Genomic DNA, 24,244 nt, shown 5'->3' with positions numbered 1-24,244 from the left:
AAGCCATTTTCCTGCCTCAGCCTCCTGAGTAGCTGGGACTACAGGTGCCCGCCACTGCGCCCGGCTAATTTTTTGTATTTTTAGTAGAGACGGGGTTTCACCATGGTCTTGATCTCCTGACCTTGTGATCCGCCCGCCTCGACCTCCCAAAGTGCTGGGATTACAGGCGTGAGCCACCGCACCTGGCCTTTTTTGTTTGTTTGTTTGTTTTTTGAGACAGTCTGGCTCTGTGGCCCAGGCTGGAGTGCAGTGGCCGGATCTCAGCTCACTGCAAGCTCCGCCTCCCGGGTTTATGCCATTCTCCTGCCTCAGCCTCCCGAGTAGATGGGACTACAGGCACCTGCTACCTCGCCCGGCTAGTTTTTTGTATTTTTTAGTACAGACGGGGTTTCACTGGGTTAGCCAGGATGATCTCGATCTCCTGACCTTGTGATCCGCCCGTCTTGGCCTCCCAAAGTACTGGGATTACAGGCTTGAGCCACCGTGCCCAGCCTTTTTTTTTTTTTTTTTTTTTTTTTAAATAGAGTCTTGTTTTGTCACCCAGGGCTGGAGTGCAGCGACATGATCATGGCTCACTGTTTTTTTGTTTTTTTTTTTTAAATAGAGTCTTGTTTTGTCACCCAGGCTGGAGTGCAGTGACATGATCATGGCTCACTGTAGACCTGACCTCTGGGTTAAAGCTATCCTCCCACCTAAGCTTCACAAATAACTGGGACCATATCGCATGCCACTGCACCTGCACTGTGCTAATTTTTTTCTTTTTTTGAGACAGAGTCTCACTCTGACACCTATGCTGGAGTGCAGTAGTGTAATCTTCACTCACTGCAACCTCTGCCTCCCAGATTCAAGCAATTCTCTTGCCTCAGCCTCCTGAGTAGCTGGGATTACAGGCGCCTGCCACCAAGTCCGGCTAATTTTTATATTTTTAGTAGAGACAGCATTTCACCATGTTGGCCAGGCTGGTCTCAAACTTCTGACCTCAGGTGATCCGCCCACCTCGGCCTCCCGAAGTGCTAGGATTACAGGTATGAGCTACTGCACCTGGCCTTTTTTTTTTTTTTTAAATTTCTGGTGGAGACAGGGATATCTCTACGTTGCCCAGGCTGGCTGGTCTTGAACTCCTGGGCTCAAGCAATTCTCCTGCCTCAGCCTCCCAAAGTGCTGGGATTACAGGTGTGAGCCACCATACCTGGCTTGATATATTCACTTAACGTGTGAACACTGGTTAAAAGTGGGAGCGTCTGTGGAAGATAGAGTCATATCTAACCAATATGGGAAGAAGTGAGGACCAGTTTTCTGAAAGGAAAGATAGGCAGGAGGATGTAGGATCAGACAGACATATACCCAAATATCCTTAAAAAAAAAAAAAAGACTTTCAGAAAGGAGAGAGAAACCATCGCCTTACCTGAGCCATGGTTTTGAGATATGAAAGAGATGACCAGTCCTTCCTTTGGGGTCCTCTTTAGAAAAGAGGCAGTTCCTAAGGAGGCAAAGCCGAGACAAGAAAAGCCACGTGAGACCACATGTGCCTCGCAGCTCTTATAATTCTATTAAAATTGCCTCCATTTCCCTTGTATTGATCCTTGTCCACTCTGAACATGCCACATAAATATAGAGGGGAGAACCAGCTAGGCAAATCCCGTTTTATCCCCAAGGCCAGAGATACAGGCTTTTGGGGCAGCAGGATGGATTTTGGGCAAGCTCATCTCCCCTCAAGCACTACCTTTTCCCTCCTAGTCAGCCTATTGTTATTAACTACTTCCAAGCTGCTCTCCATTAAGGCTGTATCATTTATAGTACTGCCAGCAATATATGAGAATACCTGTCATTCCACACCAAGGACTACTACTGATACAAATTTTTTTATGCTTGTCTATCTAACACATGTAAACTGTGGTTCTAGTTTCTAGTTTTCTTACCATGAACAATAAGCTTCTTTTCATAAGTTTAAAGAATGCTTTTAGCTTCTTATCTGTGGTCTCATCATTTATTTCATTTTCTCTTATTTTTATTTTCTGAAATGTTGCTAGACTTCTTTAAAGGAAGGAAATTAATCCTTTATTTTTGTGGTAGGAGTTCCAAATAATTTTTCTTTTTTAGAGACAGGGTCATACTCTGCCATCCAGGCTGGAGTACAGTGGCACTATTCTGGCTTACTGCACCCTCAAACTCCTGAGCTCAAGCAATTCTGTCTCAGCCTCCCAAGTAGCTAGGACGAAAGGCACACAATACCATGACTAATTTTTTAAATTATTATTTTCTTTTGAGATGGGGTCTTGCAATGTTGCTCAGGCTGGTCTCAAACTCCTGGCCTCATGTGCTCCTCCTACGTGTGATTACAGGCGTGAGCCATTGTGCACAGCCCCAAATAATTTTTTATAGTTTCTCATTTGATTGTTTTTTTCCATGTAAAAATACAATTTTAAAAATTAGGCTGGGTGTGGCGGCTCATGCGTGTAATCTCAGTGCTTTGGGAGGCCGAGGCAGGCGGATCACCTGAGGTTGGGAGTTCGAGACCAGGAGAAACCCCGTCTCTACTAAAAACACAAAATTAGCTGGGTGTGGTGACACATGCCTGTAATCCCAGCTACTAGGGAGGCTGAGACAGGAGAATTACTTGAACCTGGGAGGTGGAGGATGCGGTTAGGTAAGATCATGCGCCACTGCACTCCAGCCTGGGCAACAAGAATGAAACTCTGTCTCAAAAAAATAAATAAATAAAAAATAAAATAAAAATAATTTGCCCATCTAGTTTGGCATCACAAGGTACTCCACAATCTGTATTTCCTTCACTCATCAAAACTGCCATTTTATCACATATTTTATTTCCTTTAATATATCTAAGTAGACCTGAGCTTTATATTTATTTCCACTGAACTGTTCATTTAATTGTCAGGATCACCTTACAGTTACCAGTTTTAAAACAGTTTAGTATCTACGAGGGCTACTTCCCTGATAGTTTCTCTCTCAGAATTTCTGGTGTTTATTTTCTCTTAACAATGCTAGAAAGTCCAAACATTTTTATTAAAATTTTAATGGAAATCCATGAAATGTTAGGAAGTTTTTACATTTTATCATGTTGTCTTCCTGTCCTTTTATTCAAGTGTTATTTTTATTTTATTTTTGAGACAGGGTCTCACTCTTTGCCTAGGCTAGAATGCAGTGGCATGATCATGGCTCACTGTAGCCTCGACTTCCTCAGCTCAAGCAATTCTCCCTCCCGCATAGCAGGGACCACAGGCATGCACCACCCACATCCAGCTAATTATTTTTTAATTTTAATTTTTTTGCTTTTGAGACAGGGTCTCACTCTGTTGCCCAGGATGGAGTGCAGTGGCACCATCACCACTCACAGCAGCGTCGCATTACCTGGCCTCAAATGATCCTCCTAGCTCAGCCTCCTGGGTAGCTGGGACTACAGGCGCACACCATCAAGACCGGCTTTTTTTTTTTTTTTTTTTAAAGAAATGGGGTCTTACTATGTTGCTCAGGCTAGTCTCCAACTCCTGGGCTCAAGTGATCTTCCTGTCTTGGTCTCCCAAAGTGCTGGGATTATAGGTGTGAACCACTGCATCCCGCCTACTCCCAGGGTTGCTGGAAACTTTGAGAAAGGGTAAGTGGCTGACAGGGGCAGGTAGGGGATAAGATATTCTGCATGGCTTTGTCCAAAAGTGCCTAGAGTAGGAAACAGAATTCATGCCCAACAACAGGGAATCAGACACCATAGGCACTTCTCAGTCTTGCAGCAGGCTCTTTTTAAAATTTATTTTTTTATTTTGAAATGATTATAGATTCACAGAAGCTTGCAAAAATAGTGCAGAGAGGTCTCATTTACCCTTCACCCAGCTTCTCCACAATGATCACATCTTCCATAACCACAGCACATGGTCAAAATCAGAAAACTGGCTGGGCACAGTAGGTAGCTCATGCCTGTAATCCCAGCGCTTTGGGAGGACAAGGCAGGAGGATTGCATGAGCTTAGGAGTTTGAGACCAGCCTGGGCAACATAGTGAGACTCTGTCTCTACAAAATAAAAATACACAAATTAGCCAGCATGATAGCGTGTACCTGTAGTCCCAGCTACTCAGGAGGCTGAGGCGGGAGGGTCACTTAAGCCCAGGAGTTTGAGGCTACAATGAGCTATGACTGTGCCACTGTACTTCAACCTGGACAACAGAGCAAGACTCTGTCTCTAAAAAATAAAAATAAAAAATCAGAAAATTGTCATTACACAATGCGCCAACTTCTTTCAGATATCACTAATTTTCCATGTACTCATTATGTGCATGTTTTTACCATTTTATCACACATTTAGATTTGTGTCACCACCACCACAATCAAGAGGCCAAACTATTCCATGTAAAGATACCATTTTAAAGTAATTGTTTAAACCACCCATCAATACCACTCCTGAGTATCTATCCACGACAAACAAAAACATGTATCCACAAAAAGACCCGAATGTGAATGTTCATAGCAGTTTTATTCATAAGCACCTCAGAATTGGAAACAACCCATGTGTGCATCAATGGATAATTGGATAAATGGATAATCAATGGAAACCAACTGTGATCCATCCTGATCCATCCAGACAGTGGAATACTACTTTGTACTAAGAATGAAGCAATGACACATGCAATAATATGAATGAATTGCAACATGCAACTGAACTAAGCTCATGCCTGCAATCCCAGCACTTTTTGAGAGGACAAGGCAGGAGGATCCCGTAAGCTCAGGAGTTCCAGACCAGTCTGGGCAACACAGTGAGACTCTGTCTCTACAAAATAAAAATACACAAATTAGCCAGCATGGTGGCATGTACTTGTAGTTCCAGCTATAGCTTACTGATTGCAACATCCTTACTGAATGAAGCCAGACTCAAAAGGTTACATTCTGCATGACTCCTTTTATATGAGATGAAATTAGAGGCCGGGCGCAGTGGCTCAAGTCTGTAATCCCAGCACTTTGGGAGGCCGAGACAGGCGGATCACGAGGTCAGGAGATCGAGACCATCCTGGCTAATCCGGTGAAACCCCGTCTCTACTAAAAAATACAAAAAACTAGCCGGGCGAGGTGGCGGGCGCCTGTAGTCCCAGCTACTTGGGAGGTTGAGGCAGGAGAATGGTGTGAACCCAGGAGGCGGAGCTTGCAGTGAGCTGAGATCCGGCCACTGCACTCCAGCTCCGGGCGACAGAGCGAGACTCTGTCTCAAAAAAAAAAAAAAAAAAAAAGAAATTAGAACAGAGGTTACTTTTGTGCCAGGGTAACTGGATGGGGGCTAGAAGTGTTCTGTTTTTGCTTTCTTTTTAAATTTGGGTGATGGTGGTGACATGAGTTTAAAACAATGCAAATATATACATTTGCTTATATTAAAATAATGAAAGGATAAGCTGAAAACTTAGATAAAAGATAGAATATGATATTCTCTATTGCTTTTGTCACTAACAAAGCATCCTGGAGGCCAGGCAAGGTGGCTCACACCTATAATCCCAGCACCTGAGGAGGCCAACGTGGGCAGATCACTTGAGCCTAGGAGTTTAAGACCAGCCTAGGAAACACAGCAAGACCCCAACTGTACAAAAAAATAAAATAAAATTAGCCAGGTACGGTTGTACATGCCTGTAGCCCCACCTACTTGGGAGGATGAGGTGGGAGGATCATCTGAGCCCAGGGAGGTCGAGGCTGCAGTGAGCCATGATGAAACCACTGTACTCCAACCTGGGCAATGGAGTGAGACCTTGTGTCAGAAACAAACAAAACAAAAAAACAAAAAAATCCGAAGTATCTTGGAGGCCCTTCTCCATAAATCCATGCAATTGATCCCTTTTCATGGCTGCATACTTCTCAGTGGCACTGTACTTGGTTAATTCAACCAGTTTCCCTCTCTTGGATAGCTGGAATTCAATTATTTCTTTACACTTTCCAAAATAATTCCCTGTGATATAGATCCAACGACCCTCACGAAAACCCTGAGTGAGGTAGGTCCCATTATACCTGAAATTGACTAACATGACTAACACAGGAGACACTCACGGCTTGCTCAGTTACACATTGCAGAGGTGGCCTAGCCAAGATTTTTCAAATGACAGCATTGAGATATAATTTACACACCATAAAATTCACTCATCTAAAGTATACAATTCAATGGTTTTTGGTATATTCACAGACCATCATAATGAACAATCATCCACAATCTAATTTTAGAACATTTCAATCACCAGGAAAGTAACTCCAAAAGAATGCATGCCAAATTTAAGATCATTAAGATGTATGCCTATGTGTTTTTTCCTAAGGGTTTTATAGTTTCTTTTGTTTTGTTTTGAAACAAGGTCTCAATCTGTTGCTCAGGCTGGAGAGCAGTGGTGTGATCATGGCTCGCTGCAGCCTCAACTTCCCTGGGCTCAGGTGATCCTCCCACCTCACACGCCTGAGTAGCTAGCCACCCGGCGCGTGCAACCACGCCTGGCTAATTTTTGTATTTTTGTAGAGACAGGGTTTCACTAAGTTGCCCAGGCTAGTCTTGATCTCCTGGACTCAAGCAGTGCACACACCTCAGCCTCCCAAAGTGCTGGGATTACAGGTATGAGCCACCGTGCCCCACCAAAAGTCTTATTTTAAGATGTGCTCTTTAATGACATATCATGTAATTAGTAAAGTCACTTCCTTTGTATCCCTTATTTTGATGTAAATAAAGTCTTTTTTCCCTATGCTTTCCACATACACACCCTATTGATTTCTTAATGTTTTTTCCAACAACCCTGAGTTTTCTAATTGTTATCACTGTTCATTTTTAATAGGATGAAAACTTAGAAGTGTTTCTGCCTCAGCCTCAGCTGACATCCCAAAGATGGCGAATGAAACAAAATTCTAAGAGAAATTCATTTCAGAACAGGATCTTACAACAGCTGTTGAGTATAAAATTCTGCTATCATTAAACTCCTCCTTTAGGAGGGTGGAGAGGCTGAGAGAAGAGAGAAGAAAATGTATTTTTAAGAGATTGTTATTTTTAGAACAGTGTTTTTCCAGGGGGAAAAACGTGAGTGATTCTCCCTTCTTTACGACACAAAGCGGTCCCTCAGACCCTGAGTCCACCAGGAACCAAAGTGCTGAGATAATTCTTGGCAAAAATGTACATGTTTCTAGGATTTGGGAGGGCAAAGTGACTGAGGTGGCTAATTCTCACCTTAGCATTAGGTGAAGACCCCATGGGTGGAGGCTGTCTGGGTTGTCTTGGGTCCTATCAAAGAGGACGGATTGGACAAATCCACCCACCAGAGTGGGTGGGCCACTGCATGCCCAGAGGAAGCACTGGGGCAGCAGCTGGAGAAGAGGCTATGTCCATGAGAAGGGAAGCGTATCTGGAGGTTCCAAGCAGCAGGTTCTCTTGGAAGGTAAGAGATGACTTACACTAAATTACAGCGGTATCAGTCATGTTAGCCTCTTCTTGTCTCTGACTTCTGTCTTCTCATTCCTTTCCCAGCTCCCAATCCATAAGAGCTGAAGACTACCTATAGGGAGTAAAGAGGAGACAAAATAAGGGTTGGGGAATTAGAGAAGAAACTAATCATGTACCCTTTCACATTGCAGGCTTCCAGCAGAAGAAATTCATCCAGCAAAGAAACAAAAAATACAAATATATATATATACACACACACACACACCCAAATAGGAATTTTGAGAGTGACAGTTACGAGATACAGTTTTTTTATCTTTAAAATACTGGTCCCAGTGGTGTTCTATTCATTTAAGCATATCAGTCATCAGTCAATACCAGGTTTTCCCAATACGTGATCTTTTTTGGAGGGGGAGGGACAGAGTCTCGCTCTGTCGCCCAGGCTGGAGTGCAGTGGTTGGCTCACTGTAACTTTCACCTCCGAGTTCAAGGGATTCCCCTGCCTCAGCTCCCGAGTACCTGGGGCTACAGGCATGCGCCATCATGTCCAGCTAATTTTTATATTTTTAGTAAAGACGGGGTTTCACCATGTTGGTCAAACTTCTGACCTCAGGTGATCTGTCTGCCCCAGCCTCCCAAAGTGCTGGGATTACAGGCGTGAGCCACCGCGCATGGGTCCAATCTTACCCTCTGAAAATTATTTTGCCTTTTCCTCTCCATTAAAAAAAAAAAAAAAAATCACTACTTTACTTGTCTAATTACCAGACTCAAATTCTATGGGCATATATAAAATGCCCAATACTCGGAAATCAATCTAAACAATGCATACTTTAGTCAGCACTCGGTTTCTCAAGCACTCCACCTAAGTCGCACAGTGTGCCACGTTCACAGTCATCATAGGTCGTGCACACAAAGTACTTTAAAAATTAAGCATATTCACAGCCGTATCACCCACTACATAGTCATAATCCCACAGGCCCCCACGTCGTGCACAATTTCACTGAACTTATACTTCTACAAAAAGTAACAACCTTTCACTCACAATGCCCTCACTGTCGCCTCTCCGAAGTCGGACACAGGCTCAAACACAAATCGACTCGCACCGCATCACTTTCATAAACAACCGGTTCCACAACGTCACGCAGAATAACACATTCTCCTACCACAACACACAGGACAGGTACGAAAAGCCACACACATACGGAGCGCCAGTTGTATGCCAGGCCGTGCTCCAGGAGCCGGGGGACGAAAATCAGACGAAATTCTTGCCACTGCGAAGCTCACGCCCGCCTCGGGCAACTGGTTCCCTTCTTCAGGCACTCCCCGGCCCGCGCTCTGGTTCCTGCTTCCCTCCCAGCCTTCTCCGGGGCCCGGACTCGCACTTTCCTCCCGTCAACTCCTCGTCCCACGTTGCTCCTCTTCCCTTCTTGCTTTCCCCAGCACAGGTTCCCGCCCGCCTCCTCAGCCTTCCCTACCGGTCCCACCACCCGCCTCCTCCCCGCCAGCAGAACCAGCCAGCCTCACCTTCAGTCGCCGGCCGGGCGTCTGCGCATGCGTACTCCCGCGCGGAGGGCGACTCCCAGGTGTCTCCGCGGCGCATTCCTGCGGGCCACCGGTTACGCGCGCCTTCTCCACATCCGGGCGTTTCCGGCCTTGGACTACATTTCCCACAGGCTCCCGGGCCGTTTTCGAACTTTGAGCTCAGGTTCCCCTTCCAAGTTCTCATAGTGCATGGCTGGGGTGCGGGCGGTGCTGACAGTGAGGAAGCCCCGGGCTCCCGGCAGGCAGACAGGGTGTGCAAGGCCTGTGTATGCGTGTGTGCGTGTTTGACGCCAGGACAAGGCGGCTGTGTGCGCGGCGAGGAGGCTGCAACAGGTGCGTGATTGTGTTCCTGTCCCTGCTCGGATGCTGGACCTTTGGGTGGCCGTGGTCGGCTGTCATGTGGGGTGTGTGACACTGTAGGGTTTGAGACCTTCCATCATGACAGTGTGGTCTAGTGTGATGGAAGAACCTTTAAGCCTGTGGTGTTGTGTGTGTAACGGGTAAAGCTTCGTTTCTGCAGTCCTGTGTTTAATGTTGGGACTGAGGGGTCTGTCTAAGATCTCCCCCATGTGCCTGTGAGGACTACGATCGATGCCTATGTTAAGCAGAGTCATCTTGCAATGAAGCATGGCCCGAGTTGTCTTCTCAGGGCACCCCCGGCCCCAGTTCTCAGCCTGGTGTTTAACACGGGATCCTGGTAGAGTCCCCACCTAAGTGGCAGTTTTAGACTCGATTGTTTCTTGGGCTCTGCATCTCTGAGTTCCCAGCTTACTTTTTTCTCCTGCTTTATAGCTGTATAGACCCCAGCTGCAGTGAAATAACCATAAAAAGGGAAGGGATAATCAAGTGGTGGAGTAAAATCTGCAAACAGAAAAAGCACAGACCTGTTTTTGGAACGAGGCTTTTCGAGTTGTAAGTGTCCCTCAGGCAGAGTTCTGAGAAGACGTGATGGGGAGAACCTAGGAGTAGGATTCCTTCCTCAGAGGCTCTCCCTTGGGAACTCTCAGAGGTCAGGTTCCATGTGAACCACATCATTCCCAGAGATGTCTCCCCGGGAGACTTATGTGAATTTAGAGAAAGTCCCCAGTCCTGGGAATCAGTGACCCTGGCCTTTCCCTTGAATATTAAGGAAGATTATCAGTACTCCCATCTCCCTTTTACTTCCATCTAAGTATGTGTATGGTAGATGATGAGAGCTTGTGTGGTGGGAATAATTTTTTCCAGTTTAGCCAGTCTGGGTTCCAAGAAAAGTCTGGTGTCTCATGATTCCTTACCCCTTTCCTTTCCCCTTCTCCCTTGCCTTGAGGTTCTGTAAGAGCCCCAAGGAAAGGGAACCATTGCTGAGCATATCTGAAAACCAAGGTCAAGGAAGTTCTGTTGTATTTTCTATTTTTGTTCTCTTTGATTTTGATTTTCAGAAAGGGACTATTTTTTTCTCCTCCTGAAATGCTAGTCAGTGGTTTGGTTACTATTAGGCAGGGCCTTGTGAAATGCTTTGACCAATAGAATGTGGTGGAAGTGATATTGTGAGACTTCTGAGACAAAGCTTCAGGAAGTCGTGCAGCTTTTTCTCTTCCCCTTTTCCTGCCCTGAGACCACCATGACTGAAGGCTAACAGCAGCTTGCTAGAGGATTAAAGATCTCTTGGAGAGAGAGGTCCAGTGAGTAACAACGGCCAGATATTTCAGGGAGACCATCTTGGACCATCCAGCCTCCACCAAGCCAACAGCTGACAGCTGTCACATGAATATGATCAGCAGAAGAACCACTCAGGCAAGCTAAGCCCAAATTGCCAACCCCCGCAAATAATAAGCTAATTATTTTTCGTTTTAAGCCATAAACTTTTGAAGTGGTTATATAGCAATAGATAACTGAAACAGGTGTTTAACTTTCCAGACTTTTAAAATGGCCATATTGATATAATTGTATTGTTCAACCTGTTTTGTAAAGTGATTTCTCTGATATAGTATCTTGAAAAGATTCCTTATCCTTAACTATTTTCTACAACTTTGCATTTGTTTTAGTATTATATTACATGGATAGTTGGTAATTTATTTGACTACTAACTTCCCTCTGCAATTCCTTTTCCTTGCTGTCTAGCTCCCATATCTTGACCACCTTTACATTCCCCTCCAGGACCTTATGGGCACACGGTTTCCTGTCATTTCACAGGTATGTAGACTCAGGAATGTGGCACTGACTTCTGGGTGGAGTACAGATGACTGACACACATACCCCCAAATCAGAGGAATTTATTCAGGGGTGTGATATAACAACACCTACATACCTTTAACTAGCCACTTGGGTCTCCCCCTTTTTTTTTTTTTTTTTTTGAGCCGGAGTCTTGCTCTGTCGCTGGGGCTGGAGTGCAGTGGCCGGATCTCAGCTCACTGTAAGCTCCGCCTCCCAGGTTTACGCCATTCTCCTGCCTCAGCCTCCCGAGTAGCTGGGACTACAGGCGCCCGCCACCTCGCCGGCCTAGCTTTTTGTATTTTTTAGTAGAGATGGGGTTTCACCGTGTTAGCCAAGATGGTCTCGAACTCCTGACCTCGTGATCCGCCCGTCTCGGCCTCCCAAAGTGCTGGGATTACAGGCTTGAGCCACCGCGCCCGGCCGGGTCTCCCCTTTTTTTGTTTTGAGAGCGATTGTCGCTCTGTCGCCCAGGCTGGAATGCAGTGGTGCGATCTCGGCTTAGTGCAACCTCTACCTCCCAGGTTCAAGGGATTCTCCTGCCTCAGCCTTCCGAGTAGCTAGGACTACAGGTGCCCACAACCATGCCCGGATAATTTTTGTATTTTTAGTAGACATGGGGTTTTGCCAAGTTGGCCGGGCTGGTCTCAAACTCCTGACCTCAGTTGATCTGCCTGCCTTGGTCTCCAAAGTGTTGGGATTACAGGCGTGAGCCACCGCAGCCAGCTGGGTCTCTCTCCCTTTTTACATCTGTTTTCCCCTTTCCAGTTCAAATTCTGTATTCTGGGAACATCTTACTTTCTTCACCCTGATTGATTAGGGAATCTTCAGGGTTCTTAGGTTATTTTCTGAAGGACTAGTTTAAGATTCCTAGAGGTGGAAATGGGCGTCTCTCCTGTGTTATTTATAAAGTGTTATTAACCTAATCCTTCAGAATACTTTCTTCTTTCTGCTTGATGATTAAGGAACGGTCCCTACTCTCCATAGCGACATCAGACCAAAATTCCATTTCTTTACCTGTGTGAAGGATTTATTATTAATTACCCTATTAATTTATGTCCAGACCAGATGTGATTTCCTTCTTGGAGCAATAGTTCGTGAAGAGGTTGGTTAACAGGAGTTCTGTGTCCAGCTATATGAGAGGTAACTGAGAAGAGAACTCATTGTGTATAAAATCTTGGGATTCTAGAACCTTTGAGACAGTATTTGAATTAATGCTCTGGAATGTCTATGAAGAAAGTTTGGGTCTCTTCAGCCAGAATTCAGACCATTTCAACATTGCATTCCAGGTATCATACACATATCTCCTTTTATTATTTTTTTCTGCTCTCAAAGCAGATTTCTCTCATTGTAAAATCAGTACATTCTTAATTCAGAAGATTGGAGAATATTAAAAAAGGTTAAAGTAAGCACTTTGAACATTTTATTCCAAATAACTTCACCTCATTTGTGAATAAGTGCATGGATATAGGCATATAGGATTTTTTCATTCATAACAGGGTTATATAACAATTGTTTTGAAATCTACTTGTTTCTTCTAACAAAATATAGTGAACAAATTTTCTCATCACTAAATTATGAACTGTGACATAATCTTTTAATGGCTGCACTGTTTTGTTTGGATATGTAAGTTCTGTCTAGCTTTTTCCCATTATATGCAATGTTTTACTGCATATGCCTTTCTGTGCACATGTGAATTGTGTCTTTTGGATAGAGTCTTAGATATTTTGCTGAGAATGAGGCTTTCATAGTTAAAACCTGCTTACACATCTTTATCAATTGCCCTGATTAAGTTTGCACCAATATACAACATACTATGAGAATGTCTATTCACTACTATATGGTATCATTAGTCTTTTATTTATTTATATTATTATATTTTATTATTATTATTTGAGACAGAGTCTCACTCTGTTGCCAGGCTAGAGTGCAGTGGCATGATCTCGGCTCACTGCAACCTCTGCCTCTCAGGTTCAAACAATTCCCCCACCTCAGCCTTGCAAGTAGCTGGGACTACAAGGCGCGTGCCACCATGCATGGCTAATTTTTTGTTTTTAGTAGAGATGGGGTTTCACCATGTTGGCCAGGATGATCTTGATCTCCTGACCTCATGATCTGTCCTCCTCGGCCTCCCAAAGTGCTGGGATTACAGGCGTGAGCCACCGCACCTGGCCATCATTAGTCTTTTAAGTCCACCAATCCAGCGGAAATTGTGTTTATTTAAATGAATTACCCATGCACAGGTTTCATTAAGTGTAATAAAATATGGGCTTCAGAAACAAAAACCAGAACTGAAAGAAAATTGGTTTTGTAGTTAGAAAAATGTGATTTAAAAATGCAGATATTCCATTTATTTTGAGTGTATATATAGGGTGTATATACAGTATTTTGAGTGTATATACAGAGTGAGTATAGCTCACGCCTGTAATCCCAGCACTTTCAGAGGCTGAGATGGGTGGAACACTTGAGTCCAGGAGTTTGAGACCAGCCAATATGGTGAAATCCCCTATCTACTAAAAATACAAAAAATGAGCTGGGTGTGGTGGCACACCTGTAGTCCTAGCTACTTGGGAGGCTGAAATGGGAGGATCACCTGAGCCCAAGGAGGTTGAGGCTGTAGTGAGCTGTGATTATGCCAGTGCACTCCAACCTGAGCACTGGAGTGAGACCCTGCCTCAAAAAAACAAAAACAAAAAACTTAAAATCGAAGGAAAGACCCAAAAACGTGATAGAAAAAAGTGGGTAAAATAAATGAACACATGAAATCACACACACGCAGACACACAGAGAAAGAGCGAGGAAGCAAAAATTTTAAAATTATAGAGGCCGGGCGTGGTGGCTCAAGCCTGTAATCCCAGCACTTTGGGAGGCCTAGGTGGGCAGATCACGAGGTCAGGAGATCGAGACCATCCTGGCTAACCCAGTGAAACCCCGTCTCTACCAAAAATACAAAAAATTACCCAGTCGTGGTGGCGGGTGCCTGTAGTCCCACCTTCTCTGGAGGCTGAGGCAGGAGAATAGCATGAACTCGGGAGGCAGAGCTTGCAGTGAGCCGAGATGGTGCCACTGCACCCCAGCCTGGATGGCAGAGTGAAATTCCGTCTCAAAAAAACATAATAAAATAATAAAAAAATTAACCCATGCAACCACCATTAAAGACATAGAAACTTTCCAACATCCCAGAAGTCTCCCTTATATCTCTTCCCAATCATTACACCTCAAAGTTAACCATTATTTTGACCTCTGTAATAGAATAGTTTGGTTTGGTTTTGAACTTTATATAGATGGAATCACATAGTATGTACTGTTGTGTCTGACCTCCTTTGCTCAACATTATTTCTATACATACATTTAGATATAACATTATATTCATGTTGCTGTACATAGTAGTAGTTTGTAATTTAACCTTTCTTTTTTATTTTCGAGACAGTGTTTCATTCTGTACTCCAGGCTAGAGTGCAGTGACACTATCATAGCTCACTGCCACCTCAATCTCCTAGACTCTAGTAATCCTCCCACCTCAGCCTCAGCTCCCCAAGTAGCTAGGACTACAGGTGCATACCACCACCACACCCAGATAATTTAAAAAATTTATAGAGATGGGGTCTCACTATGTTCCCCGGGCTGTTCTTGAATGCCTGGCCTCAAGTGATCCCCATCTCAGCCTCTGAAAGTGCTGGGACGACAGGTGTGAGCCATAACACCCACCCTTTATCATGTAATTATTTTGTTAATTCCCTCTTGTTCACTCTCTCTACATATATCTGGTTGTATGTCTTAAGTCTTTAATTTACTACATAAATTACTAGAAATTAAGAGTTAGGTTGATCAGTGTGTACAAAGTTTCAGTTATACGAGAGGAATGAGTTCTGGTGTTCTATTGCACAACACGATGACTATAGTTAATAATATGAAACATATGAACTGGAGGGGGAACAAATTAGTCTATAACAATTCCCTATATATATATTAAAAAAACAAAAAACAGCCTGTAATCAATCCTAGCACTTTGGGAGGCCGAGACGGGCGGATCACGAGGTCAGGAGATCGAGACCATCCTGGCTAACACAGTGAAACCCCATCTCTACTAGAAAAAAAAAAATACAAAAAACTAGCCGGGTGAGGTGGCGAGTGCCTGTAGTCCCAGCTACTCGGGAGGCTGAGGCAGGAGAATGGTGTAAACACGGGAGGCAGAGCTTGCAGTGAGCTGAGATCTGGCCACTGCACTCCAGCCTGGGCGACAGCGCAAGACTCCATCTCAAAAAAAAAAGGAAAAAAAAAAAAAAAAACTTGGCCAGGTGCAGTGGCTCACACCTTGTAATCTCAGCACTTTGGGAGGACAAGGTGGGCCAACTGCTTGAGCCCAGGAGTTCAAGACCAGCCTGGGCAACATGGTGAAACCCCATCTCTACAAAAAAATACAAAAAATTAACTGGGTGTGGTTGTGTGCCTGTAGTCCCAGATACTTGGGAGGCTGAGGTGGGAGACTCACTTGAGCTGGAAGTCAAGGCTGTAGTGAGCCATGATTGCACCACTGCACTCCAGCCTGGGCATTGGCGCGAGACCTTGTCTCAACAAAACAAAACTGCTCTTAATGTCAAGGGAAAGACGCAAAAACCTGACAGAAAAGATGAGTAAGAGAAATTAACAATTCACAAAAAAATATGTAAAAGGGGCCCTTAAATGTGTAAAAAGAGAAATGCAAATTAAAATAATATAGAGAAAGGCCAGGTGAGGTGGCGTACACCTGTAATCCCGGTGCTTTGGGAGCCTGAGGTGGGAGGTTTGCTTGAGGTCAGGAGGTTGAGGTTACAGTGAGCTATGATTACACCACTGCACTCTAGCCTGGACAACAAAGTGAGACCCTGTCTCTTGGTGGAGTGCAGTGACACTATCATAGCTCACTGCCACCTCAATCTCCTAGTCTCAGGAGGGGGGAATACTGAGACCATTTTTAACCTATCAGTATGACAAAAATTAAAAAGCATAACAACATATTCTGTTGGTGAGACAGGATATAGTCAGCTGACTGATGACCCTGCAAAAAGATATGTCCATGTCCTAATCTCTGGAAACTGTGAATGTTACTTAATTTGGAAAGAGGGTCTTTGCAGATGAAATTAAGAATTTTGAGATGAGTAGTTCATCCTGGATTGTCTGCGTGGGTCCTAAATCCAGTGACACACATCCTTAAAAGAGACACAAGGAGATTGGCAGACAGAAGAAGAGGAGGCAGCAATGTGACCCTGGAGGTGGATGGAGCCACAGGTCAAGGAATGGCTACAGCCACCAGAGAAAGAGGCAAAGTGAGGATTCTCCCCTAGAATCTCTAGGAGTGGTCCAGCCCTGCTGATGTCTAGATTTTTGGAGTTTTGGCTTCCAGAATGTGACAGAGTAAACTATTGTTTAAAGCCACCAAGTTTGCGGTGACTTGTTAGAGCAGCCACAGGAATGAATGTACGGGGAATCGGGCAGTCTCATATACTGCTGGTGGGAAAACAAACTGGCACAACCCTTATGGTGGGAAATTTGACAACATGTACAAAACTACCTACATGTTTCCCTTGTGACCCAGCCATTCCACTTTTAGGAATCTGCCCTGAAGATACAACTCCACCTATTAAAAAATACAGCCATTAGAATGGATGATGTTTACCATTTGTTGACAAAGAAAAATGTTCACTTGTGTTAAATGAGAAAGATAGGTTTCAGAACAGCAACAATGTTCTAGCTGATTCTGTTTTTAAAACTCAGTGTATGTATAGAAGGACAGTAAAGGGATTTATCATGAGATGCTCATAGGGGGTAACTGTTATTTTAGAGTTCTTTTTACAAATTTTTAATTGACAATTGTATATATTTGTACAGTAATTGTATGTATTGTATGTACAATTGTATATTGATGTATATATTTGTACAATAATTGTATATATTTATATGGTACAATGTGATATTCCTATGCATGAACACATGATGGAATGATCAAATCAGGCTGGTTAGCATATCCATCACCTCAAATATTTACCATTTCTTTGTGGTGAGAACATATAAAATCCTATCTTTTAGCTATTTTGAAATATACAATACAGTAACTGTAGTCACTGTGTTGGGCAAAAGAACAGCAGAATGTATTCTTCCTACCTAAATGAAACTGTGTACCCGTTCACCAGCATTTCCCCTTTCCCCATCCACCACATCCCCACCCCCCAGCCTTTGGTAACCATCCTCCTAGTCTCTACTTCTAAGAGTTCAACTTTTTAGATTCCACATGTAAGTGAGATCATATAGTATTTGTCTCTCTGTGCCTGGCTTATTTCACTTAACATAATATCCTCTAGGTTTACCCATGTTGTTGCAAACGACAGAATTTCATGTTTAAGGCTAAATAGTATTCCACTGTATATATATCCTCCATTTAAAAAATCCATTCAGCCAGGCGTGGTGGCTCATGCCTGTAATCCCAGCACTTTGGGAGGCCGAGGCAGGCGGATCACGAGGTCAGGAGATCGAGACCATCCTGGCTAACACGGTGAAACCCCGTCTCTACTAAAAATACAAAAAAAAATTTGCCGGGCCTGGTGGCGGGTGCCTGTAGTCCCAGCTACTTGGAAGGCTGAGGTAGGAGAATGGCGTGCACCCGGGAGGTGGAGCTTGCAGTGAGCCGAGATCGTGCCACTGCATTCCAGCCTGGGCGACAGAGCGAGACTCGGGCATCTCAAAAAAATTAAAAAAAAAAAAAAATCCATTCATACATTGATGGGCACTTAGCTTGTTTCCTTATCTTAGTTATTGTGAATAATTCTACAGTGAACGTGGGAGTGCAGACATCTTTGACATACTGATGTCAATTCCTTGTGGGATTGCTGGATCATATGGTAATTCTATTTTTTGTTTTTTGAGGAAGCTTTACACTTTTTCAAACTGGCTGTAGTAATTTACAGTGCCCTCAACAGTGTGCAAGTGTTCCTTTTTTCTACATCCTCACCAACACTAATCTTTCATCTTTGTTTATAACAGCAGGTGTCTAACAGGTGCACGGTAATATCTCATTGTGGTTTTTTTGTGGGGAATGCAGTCTCACTCTGTTGCCCAGGCTGGAGTGCAGTGGCACGATCTCGTCTCACTGCAACCTCCACCTCCTGGGTTCAAGCGATTTTCCTGCCTCAGCCTCCCAAGTAGCTGGGACTACAGGTGCGTATCACCATGCCTGGCTAATTTTTTGTATTTTTACTAGAGGCAGGGTTTCACCGTGTTAGCCAGGATGGTCTCGATCTCCTAACTTCGTGATCTGCCCGTCTCAGCCTCCCAAAGTGCTGGGATTACAGTCGTGAGCCATTGCGCCCAGCCCCATTGTGGTTTTAATTTGCATTTCTCTGATGATTACAGATGTTTAGCATTTTTCATATATGTGTTGGCCATTTGTATGTCTTCTTATGAGAAATGTATACAAGTCCTTTGCCCATTTTTAATAGGGTTATTTGTATTCTTGTTAAGAAGTCTGAGTTCCTTTTACATTTTGGATATTAGCCCCTTATCCAATATATGATTTGCAAATATTTTCTCCCAATCTTTGGGTTGTCTCTTCATCCTGTTGTTTCCTTTGCTGTGCAGAATAGGATTCTGTTTTCTGAATTTTAATGCTTAGTATGTATTTCTTTTATAATCAGAAACTCTATAAGGCTCATCCTTCCCTCCTTAAAACTGGAAGAATTATAGAAGGAGCTATGGGTACAGTGACACAGGGGGATGATGGTGAGGTGTCTTTGGGAACTCAGACTGAGAGGACCTCAGTTCTCTCCACTGGCCCCTGAGGGAAAAGTTTCTCAAACAATACCTGGAAGTTTTGACTCTCATTTCAGCTGAGCATTTACCTGCAATGGCTTCCCTCTTCTTTGAGCCACCTTAACACTTTACTCTCTACACATTCATGGCTATCTCCCTTTCTTCAATGGGGAAATCACATCTGGCTTAGAGATAAAAGGTCCTGTATATAGGAAAAGAAATTGGACTTAGGCCTGTTATGTGATGTCAATTCAGGGAGAGAAATAAATGAGACAGTGGAAGATAAAGTCACCTTAAGTGTCAAGAAAATGAAACCTTAATAATAAGAACACAGTCGAGTGTTTCCAGCTATAAAAATGCCAAATTGGTTCTTCAAAAGCTCTCAAGAGACTCACAATGAAGGAAAACACTCCCAGCAAGCAGATTATAAATAATAAAGGAAAATATTGCATAAAAATGTTTATTTAGTTTTAATTTTTTATTTTTTAAATTGTATTTATTTTATTTATTTTTTGAGATGGAATCTCACTCTGTCACCCAGGCTGCAGAGCAGTGGTGCAATCTCAGCTCACTGCAAACTCCACCTCCTGGGTTCAAGCTATTCTTCTGCCTCAGCCTCCCGAGTAGCTGGGATTACAGGCGCACACCACCATGCCTGGCTAACTTTTGTAGTTTTAGTAGAGATGGGGTTTCGACATGTTGGTCAGGCTGGTTTCGAACTCCTCACTTCAGGTGATCCACCTGCTTCGGCCTCCCAAAGTGCTGGGATTAATGGCGTAAACCACAGTGCCAGGCCTTTTTTTTTTTTTTTTTTGATACAGAGTCTCACACTGTCGCTCAGTCTGGAATGCAGTGGCACAATCTCAGCTCACTGCAATCTCTGCCTCCCAAGTTCAAGCGATTCTCCTCCCAGCCTCCCAAGTAGCTGGGATTACAGGTGTCCGCCACAACACCTGGCTAATTTTTTGTATTTTTGGTAGAGACAGGGTTTCACTATGTTAGCCAGGCTGGTCTTGAATCCCTGACCTCGTGATCCGGATCCACCCGCCTTGGCCTCCCAAAGTACTGCAATTACAGATGTGAGCCACCGTACTCAGTCTTTTTTTTTTGAGATGGAATTTTGCTCTTGTTGCCCAGGCCGGAGTGCAATGGCATGGTCTCGGCTCACCACAACCTCTGCCTTCATGGGATTCTTCCGCCTCAGCCTCCCAAGTAGCTGGGATTACAGGCATGTACCACCACACCTGGCTAATTTTGAATTTTTAGTAGAGACGGGGTTTTTCTATGTTGGTCAGGCTAGTCTCGAACTTCCGACCTCAGGTGATCTGCCCACTTCGGCCTCCCAAAGTGCTGGGATTACAGGCATGAACCACCACACCCAGCCCTATTTTTTATTTTTATAAATACAGATGAGGTTTCACCATGTTGCCCAGGCTGGTATCAAGCTCCTGGGCTCAAACGATCCCCTGATTCTGGCCTTTGAAAGTGCTGAGATTACAAGCGTGAGCCACTGTGCCTGGCCAGGAAATTATTCTTAACTAGCAAGATTAGGCTCTGACATCACATTCTTGCAGTTACATCCCTCTAAGCAGGGTTTAGCCACTCACTCTGCACCTGGAGAACTTTATGGTTATCCCTGAAAGTGACAGTCCTGCAAATGACAAAAAACACTCCAAATCTATTAGGTTGGTGCAAAAGTAAATCAGCTTTTTGCCACTGAAAGTAAGTCTCACATGACCCTGAGGGAAATGGGAGGCTGGGGTATACATAGTAGCTGGGTAGCATATGGCAGAAATTTCTCTGGCTTGGTTCGGCTTTGAGTTTAGCAGGAATATACTAAACATTCCAGAACTTCTTCACAACAAACTATTAAGTGATCAGTTAAAAAAAAAAAAAAAAAAAGGTTGGCTGGGCACAGTGGCTCATACCTATAATCCCAGCAGTTTGGGAGGTTGAAGCGGGCAGATCACTTGAGGTCAGGAGTTCGAGACCAGCCTGGCCAACAAGATGAAACCCCGTCTCAACTAAAAATACAAAAATTAGCCAGGTGTGGTGGCAGGAACCTATAATCCCAGCTACTCGGGAGGCTGAGGCAGAAGAATCGCTTGAGACCCAGAAGGCAGAAGTTGCAGTGAGCCAAGATGGTGCCAGTGCACTCCCGCCTGGGCAACTGAGTGAGACTCCGTCTCAAAAAAAAAAAAAGTAGAATAACAGAAAAATATAGACAAATCCAAAACATGCTAACCGTGGCTAAAGCAGGTAACTATATAATATGTACAGCTATACCATTTATCAAAGTATACATATGTACATACAGATACATGTACATATACATACAGATAGAATGTCAGACATTAGCAATAGAAAGAAAAATACCTAGAGGTATACTGAGTTTTTTTGTTTGAGACAGTCTTGCTGTATCACCCAGGCTGGAGTGCAGCAGCATGAACATGCTCACTGCAGCCTTGACCTGCTGGGCTCAACTGATCCTCCTGCCTCAGCCTCCTGTGTAGCTGGGACCACAGGCACACGCCACCACACCTGGCTAATTTTTTATGATTTTTTAAATTTTTATTATTTTTTTTGAGATGGAGTCTCTCTTTGTCACCCAGGCTGGAGTGAAGTGGCACAATCTCGGCTCACTGCAACCTCCACCTCCCGGGTTCAAGCAATTCTCCTGCCTCAGCCTCCTGAGTAGCTGGGATTACAGGCACACGCCACCATGACTGTGGCTAATTTTTGTATTTTTAGTGGAGATGGGGTTTCACGATGTTGGTCAAGCTGGTTTCAAACTCCTGACCTCGTGATCATCTGCCTCAGCCTCCCAAAGTGCTGGGATTACAAGCATGAGCCACCGCGCCTGGCCAATTTTTAATTTTTTTGTAGAGATGGGGTCATACTCTGTTTCCCAGAGTGGTCTCCAACTCCTTGGGCTCAAGTGATCCTGCTTCGGCCTCCCAAAGTACTGGTATTACACGTGTGAGCCACCACACCTGGCCAAGGTATACCTTTAACATTTAACATTTAATAGGCTGTGATACTGATGTTTTGTTTTAAGTATACTTCTATAAATTTAAACTTAAGTATACTTGTTACATATACTTCCTATTTTCTTTGCAAGAAACATCTGCTGATTTTAGAATATATGTTTAAGGCATTTTATTAAATGGAAGATTTTCAAAAAGTAGATTAAAAAAGCTTTTAGGCCGGTTGCAGTGGCTCACGCCTGTAATCCCTCCACTTTGGGAGGCCAAGGTAAGCTGATCACTTGAGGCCAGGAGTTTGAGACTAGCCTGGCCAACATGGTGAAACCCCGTCTCTACTAAAAATACAAAAATTAGCCAGGCATGTTGGTGCATGCCTGTAATCCCAGTTACTTTGGTGGCTGAGGCATGAGAATCGCTGGAGCCCAGGAGGCAGAAGTTGCAGTGAGCAGAGATCATGCCGCTGCACTCCAGCCTGGGCAACAGAGGGAGACTCTGTTTCAAAAAAAAAAAAAAAAAAAAAGGCTTTAAGGAGTCTTTACATGTACAGCTAAGCACATTCTAAATACTATGTGATGAATGATTTCTCTTATGTTCAAAAAAATATATTAATTTTGACCCAACTATGACTGTGGGTATTCTGCCCAGGGAAGAAGAGCTAAGAGGCTTAAACCTTACCCTTGGACTTGCTGCTTTGTTTTCTATGCCTTCTTGACAGAAGGATTTATTTCACTTCTGAAATACTAGCCATAATGCCCTGCTATGGGTAAGAGGACAGCCTTGCTCCATTAGTACCCTTTAGACCCAACATCAAGAGACTCTAATCTGTAAGACATACACATGACGAGAGGGCATTCATTCACACACAGAGCTCCTGTGAATTCTTGGGAACTCCCAGAGTTATCATCTGCACTTCTCTAGAAGTCTTTGTCATGCTCTACCTTTCAGTTACTTTTATTGCCCCTGTTGAATCATAAGCAATGCAAAGGCAGTAATTATATCTTAGTAATTTGTGCTTCTTCCAAGTATTGAAGCACAAAGTCTTACATGTTGCCAAGCATGCCCAATGTCTTACTCAGAAATCCCACTTCTAGAACACTTTGTCTCTTAGGAAGTAATTATAAAAATGAACAAAATAGTATTACAAGAATGCTCATCGAAGAATTCCTAATAATAATTAGTAAATAAAAATGTTTGAGAATAAACAGTGTGTTAAATATCATATAATAGAATCCATAATCCTAATGATTTTCCTTCCAAATTAGTTGGCAATAAAGACACTCATCAGGAGTGGCTTTGTGAAGCAGATGGGATACAGAATAGAAGGTGTCAAGTTAGAAAATGGTAATCTAATAGTTAAAGACTGAAGGCTTTGAAATTCAAATTCCAGTTCCATCTCTTAGGAACTCTGTGACATTTTACAAGTTATTTAAGCTCTTGGTGCCTCACCTGCATCACCAGTTTACTGGGAATGGTATCAATAACTCCCTCAGGGTTCTGAGGGGAGTTAAATGATACTAAACATGTAAAATACTTAGGACAGTACATTAGGGTTCTCTAGAGAAACAGAACAAACAGGTGTGTGTGTGTGTGTGTGTGTGTGTGTGTGTATGCACGTACACAGAAGTATTTATTTTAAGGAATTGGCTCATGCAATTGTAGAGCCTTGGTACGTCCAAAATCTGCAAGGCAGGCCAGCAGGCTGAAGATTCAGACAAGAGTTGTGGTTCGAAGTCTAAAGGCAGTCTGCTAACACAATTCCTTCTCGCTCAGGGGACATTAGCTTTTGTTCTATTAAGAACTTTAGCTGATTGAATGAGGCTTACCCACTGTGTGGAGCATAATCTGCTTTATTCAGAGTCCACTGATTTAAGTGTTAATCTCATCCAAAAAAAAACAACTTTCACAGAAACATCCAGAATAATGTTTGACCAAATAACTGGACATCATGGCCCAGTCAAGTTGACACATAAAATTAACCATCATAAGTCTACCCTTGTCAACTTGGTACCCATAAGCATCTCCTAAAACCATACTTCATATCTGAATAAAGACAGTAACAAGGTTATACTTCTGCTTAACATGATACAACTATGCTGCATACAACCAAAAATAAGTAACCCTTCCCTAGAAGAGGATGCAAAGTCTGGATGATATTAATGCTTCTCCCTGATATCCCATAACTTAAAAACTGATATAAAGTTAACAATATTTAAATACTCTAATATAAAGTCAGTATATCTTACTGTACATGATAAAGAGATATGAAAGGGAGGAAAACAGAGCTTTGTTGTATACACATTCATTACAAAATAAAGAAGATACATTCATGACAATTACAGTTTTTGTTTCT

The 24,244-nt window shown here is 43.4% G+C and overlaps 2 protein-coding genes across 9 annotated transcripts in view; one reads left to right on the top strand and one right to left on the bottom strand.

Annotated features, from left to right (window-relative positions):
- The window catches only part of ZNF567 (zinc finger protein 567), a 47,426-nt gene extending 38,481 nt beyond the window's left edge, over nt 1-8,945 (bottom strand). The window contains exons 1-4 of one of the 8 annotated variants that reach the window (XM_023195837.2): nt 8,596-8,905; nt 7,408-7,508; nt 7,184-7,237; nt 1,406-1,480 (exon numbers count right to left, since the gene is read on the bottom strand). In XM_023195837.2, the coding sequence (XP_023051605.2) occupies nt 1,406-1,414 (9 nt within the window). In that variant the 5' untranslated portion in view covers nt 1,415-1,480; nt 7,184-7,237; nt 7,408-7,508; nt 8,596-8,905. The other 7 variants (XM_023195831.2, XM_023195836.2, XM_023195835.2 and 4 more) reach the window with 7 other exon arrangements.
- Nucleotides 1-24,244, top strand: part of ZNF850 (zinc finger protein 850) — a 145,623-nt gene that overhangs the window by 81,931 nt on the left and 39,448 nt on the right. Inside the window, exon 5 of the mRNA XM_026449426.1 lies at nt 8,563-8,573. Within this exon, the coding sequence (XP_026305211.1) occupies nt 8,563-8,573 (11 nt within the window). The remainder of the gene's footprint in view (nt 1-8,562; nt 8,574-24,244) is intronic.

The sequence above is a fragment of the Piliocolobus tephrosceles genome, chromosome 21 (genome assembly GCF_002776525.5).
Source record: "Piliocolobus tephrosceles isolate RC106 chromosome 21, ASM277652v3, whole genome shotgun sequence".
NCBI lineage: Eukaryota > Metazoa > Chordata > Mammalia > Primates > Cercopithecidae > Piliocolobus > Piliocolobus tephrosceles.
The sequence above is the reverse complement of the archived record's forward strand: the minus strand, read 5'-3'. Positions and strand labels throughout refer to the sequence as shown.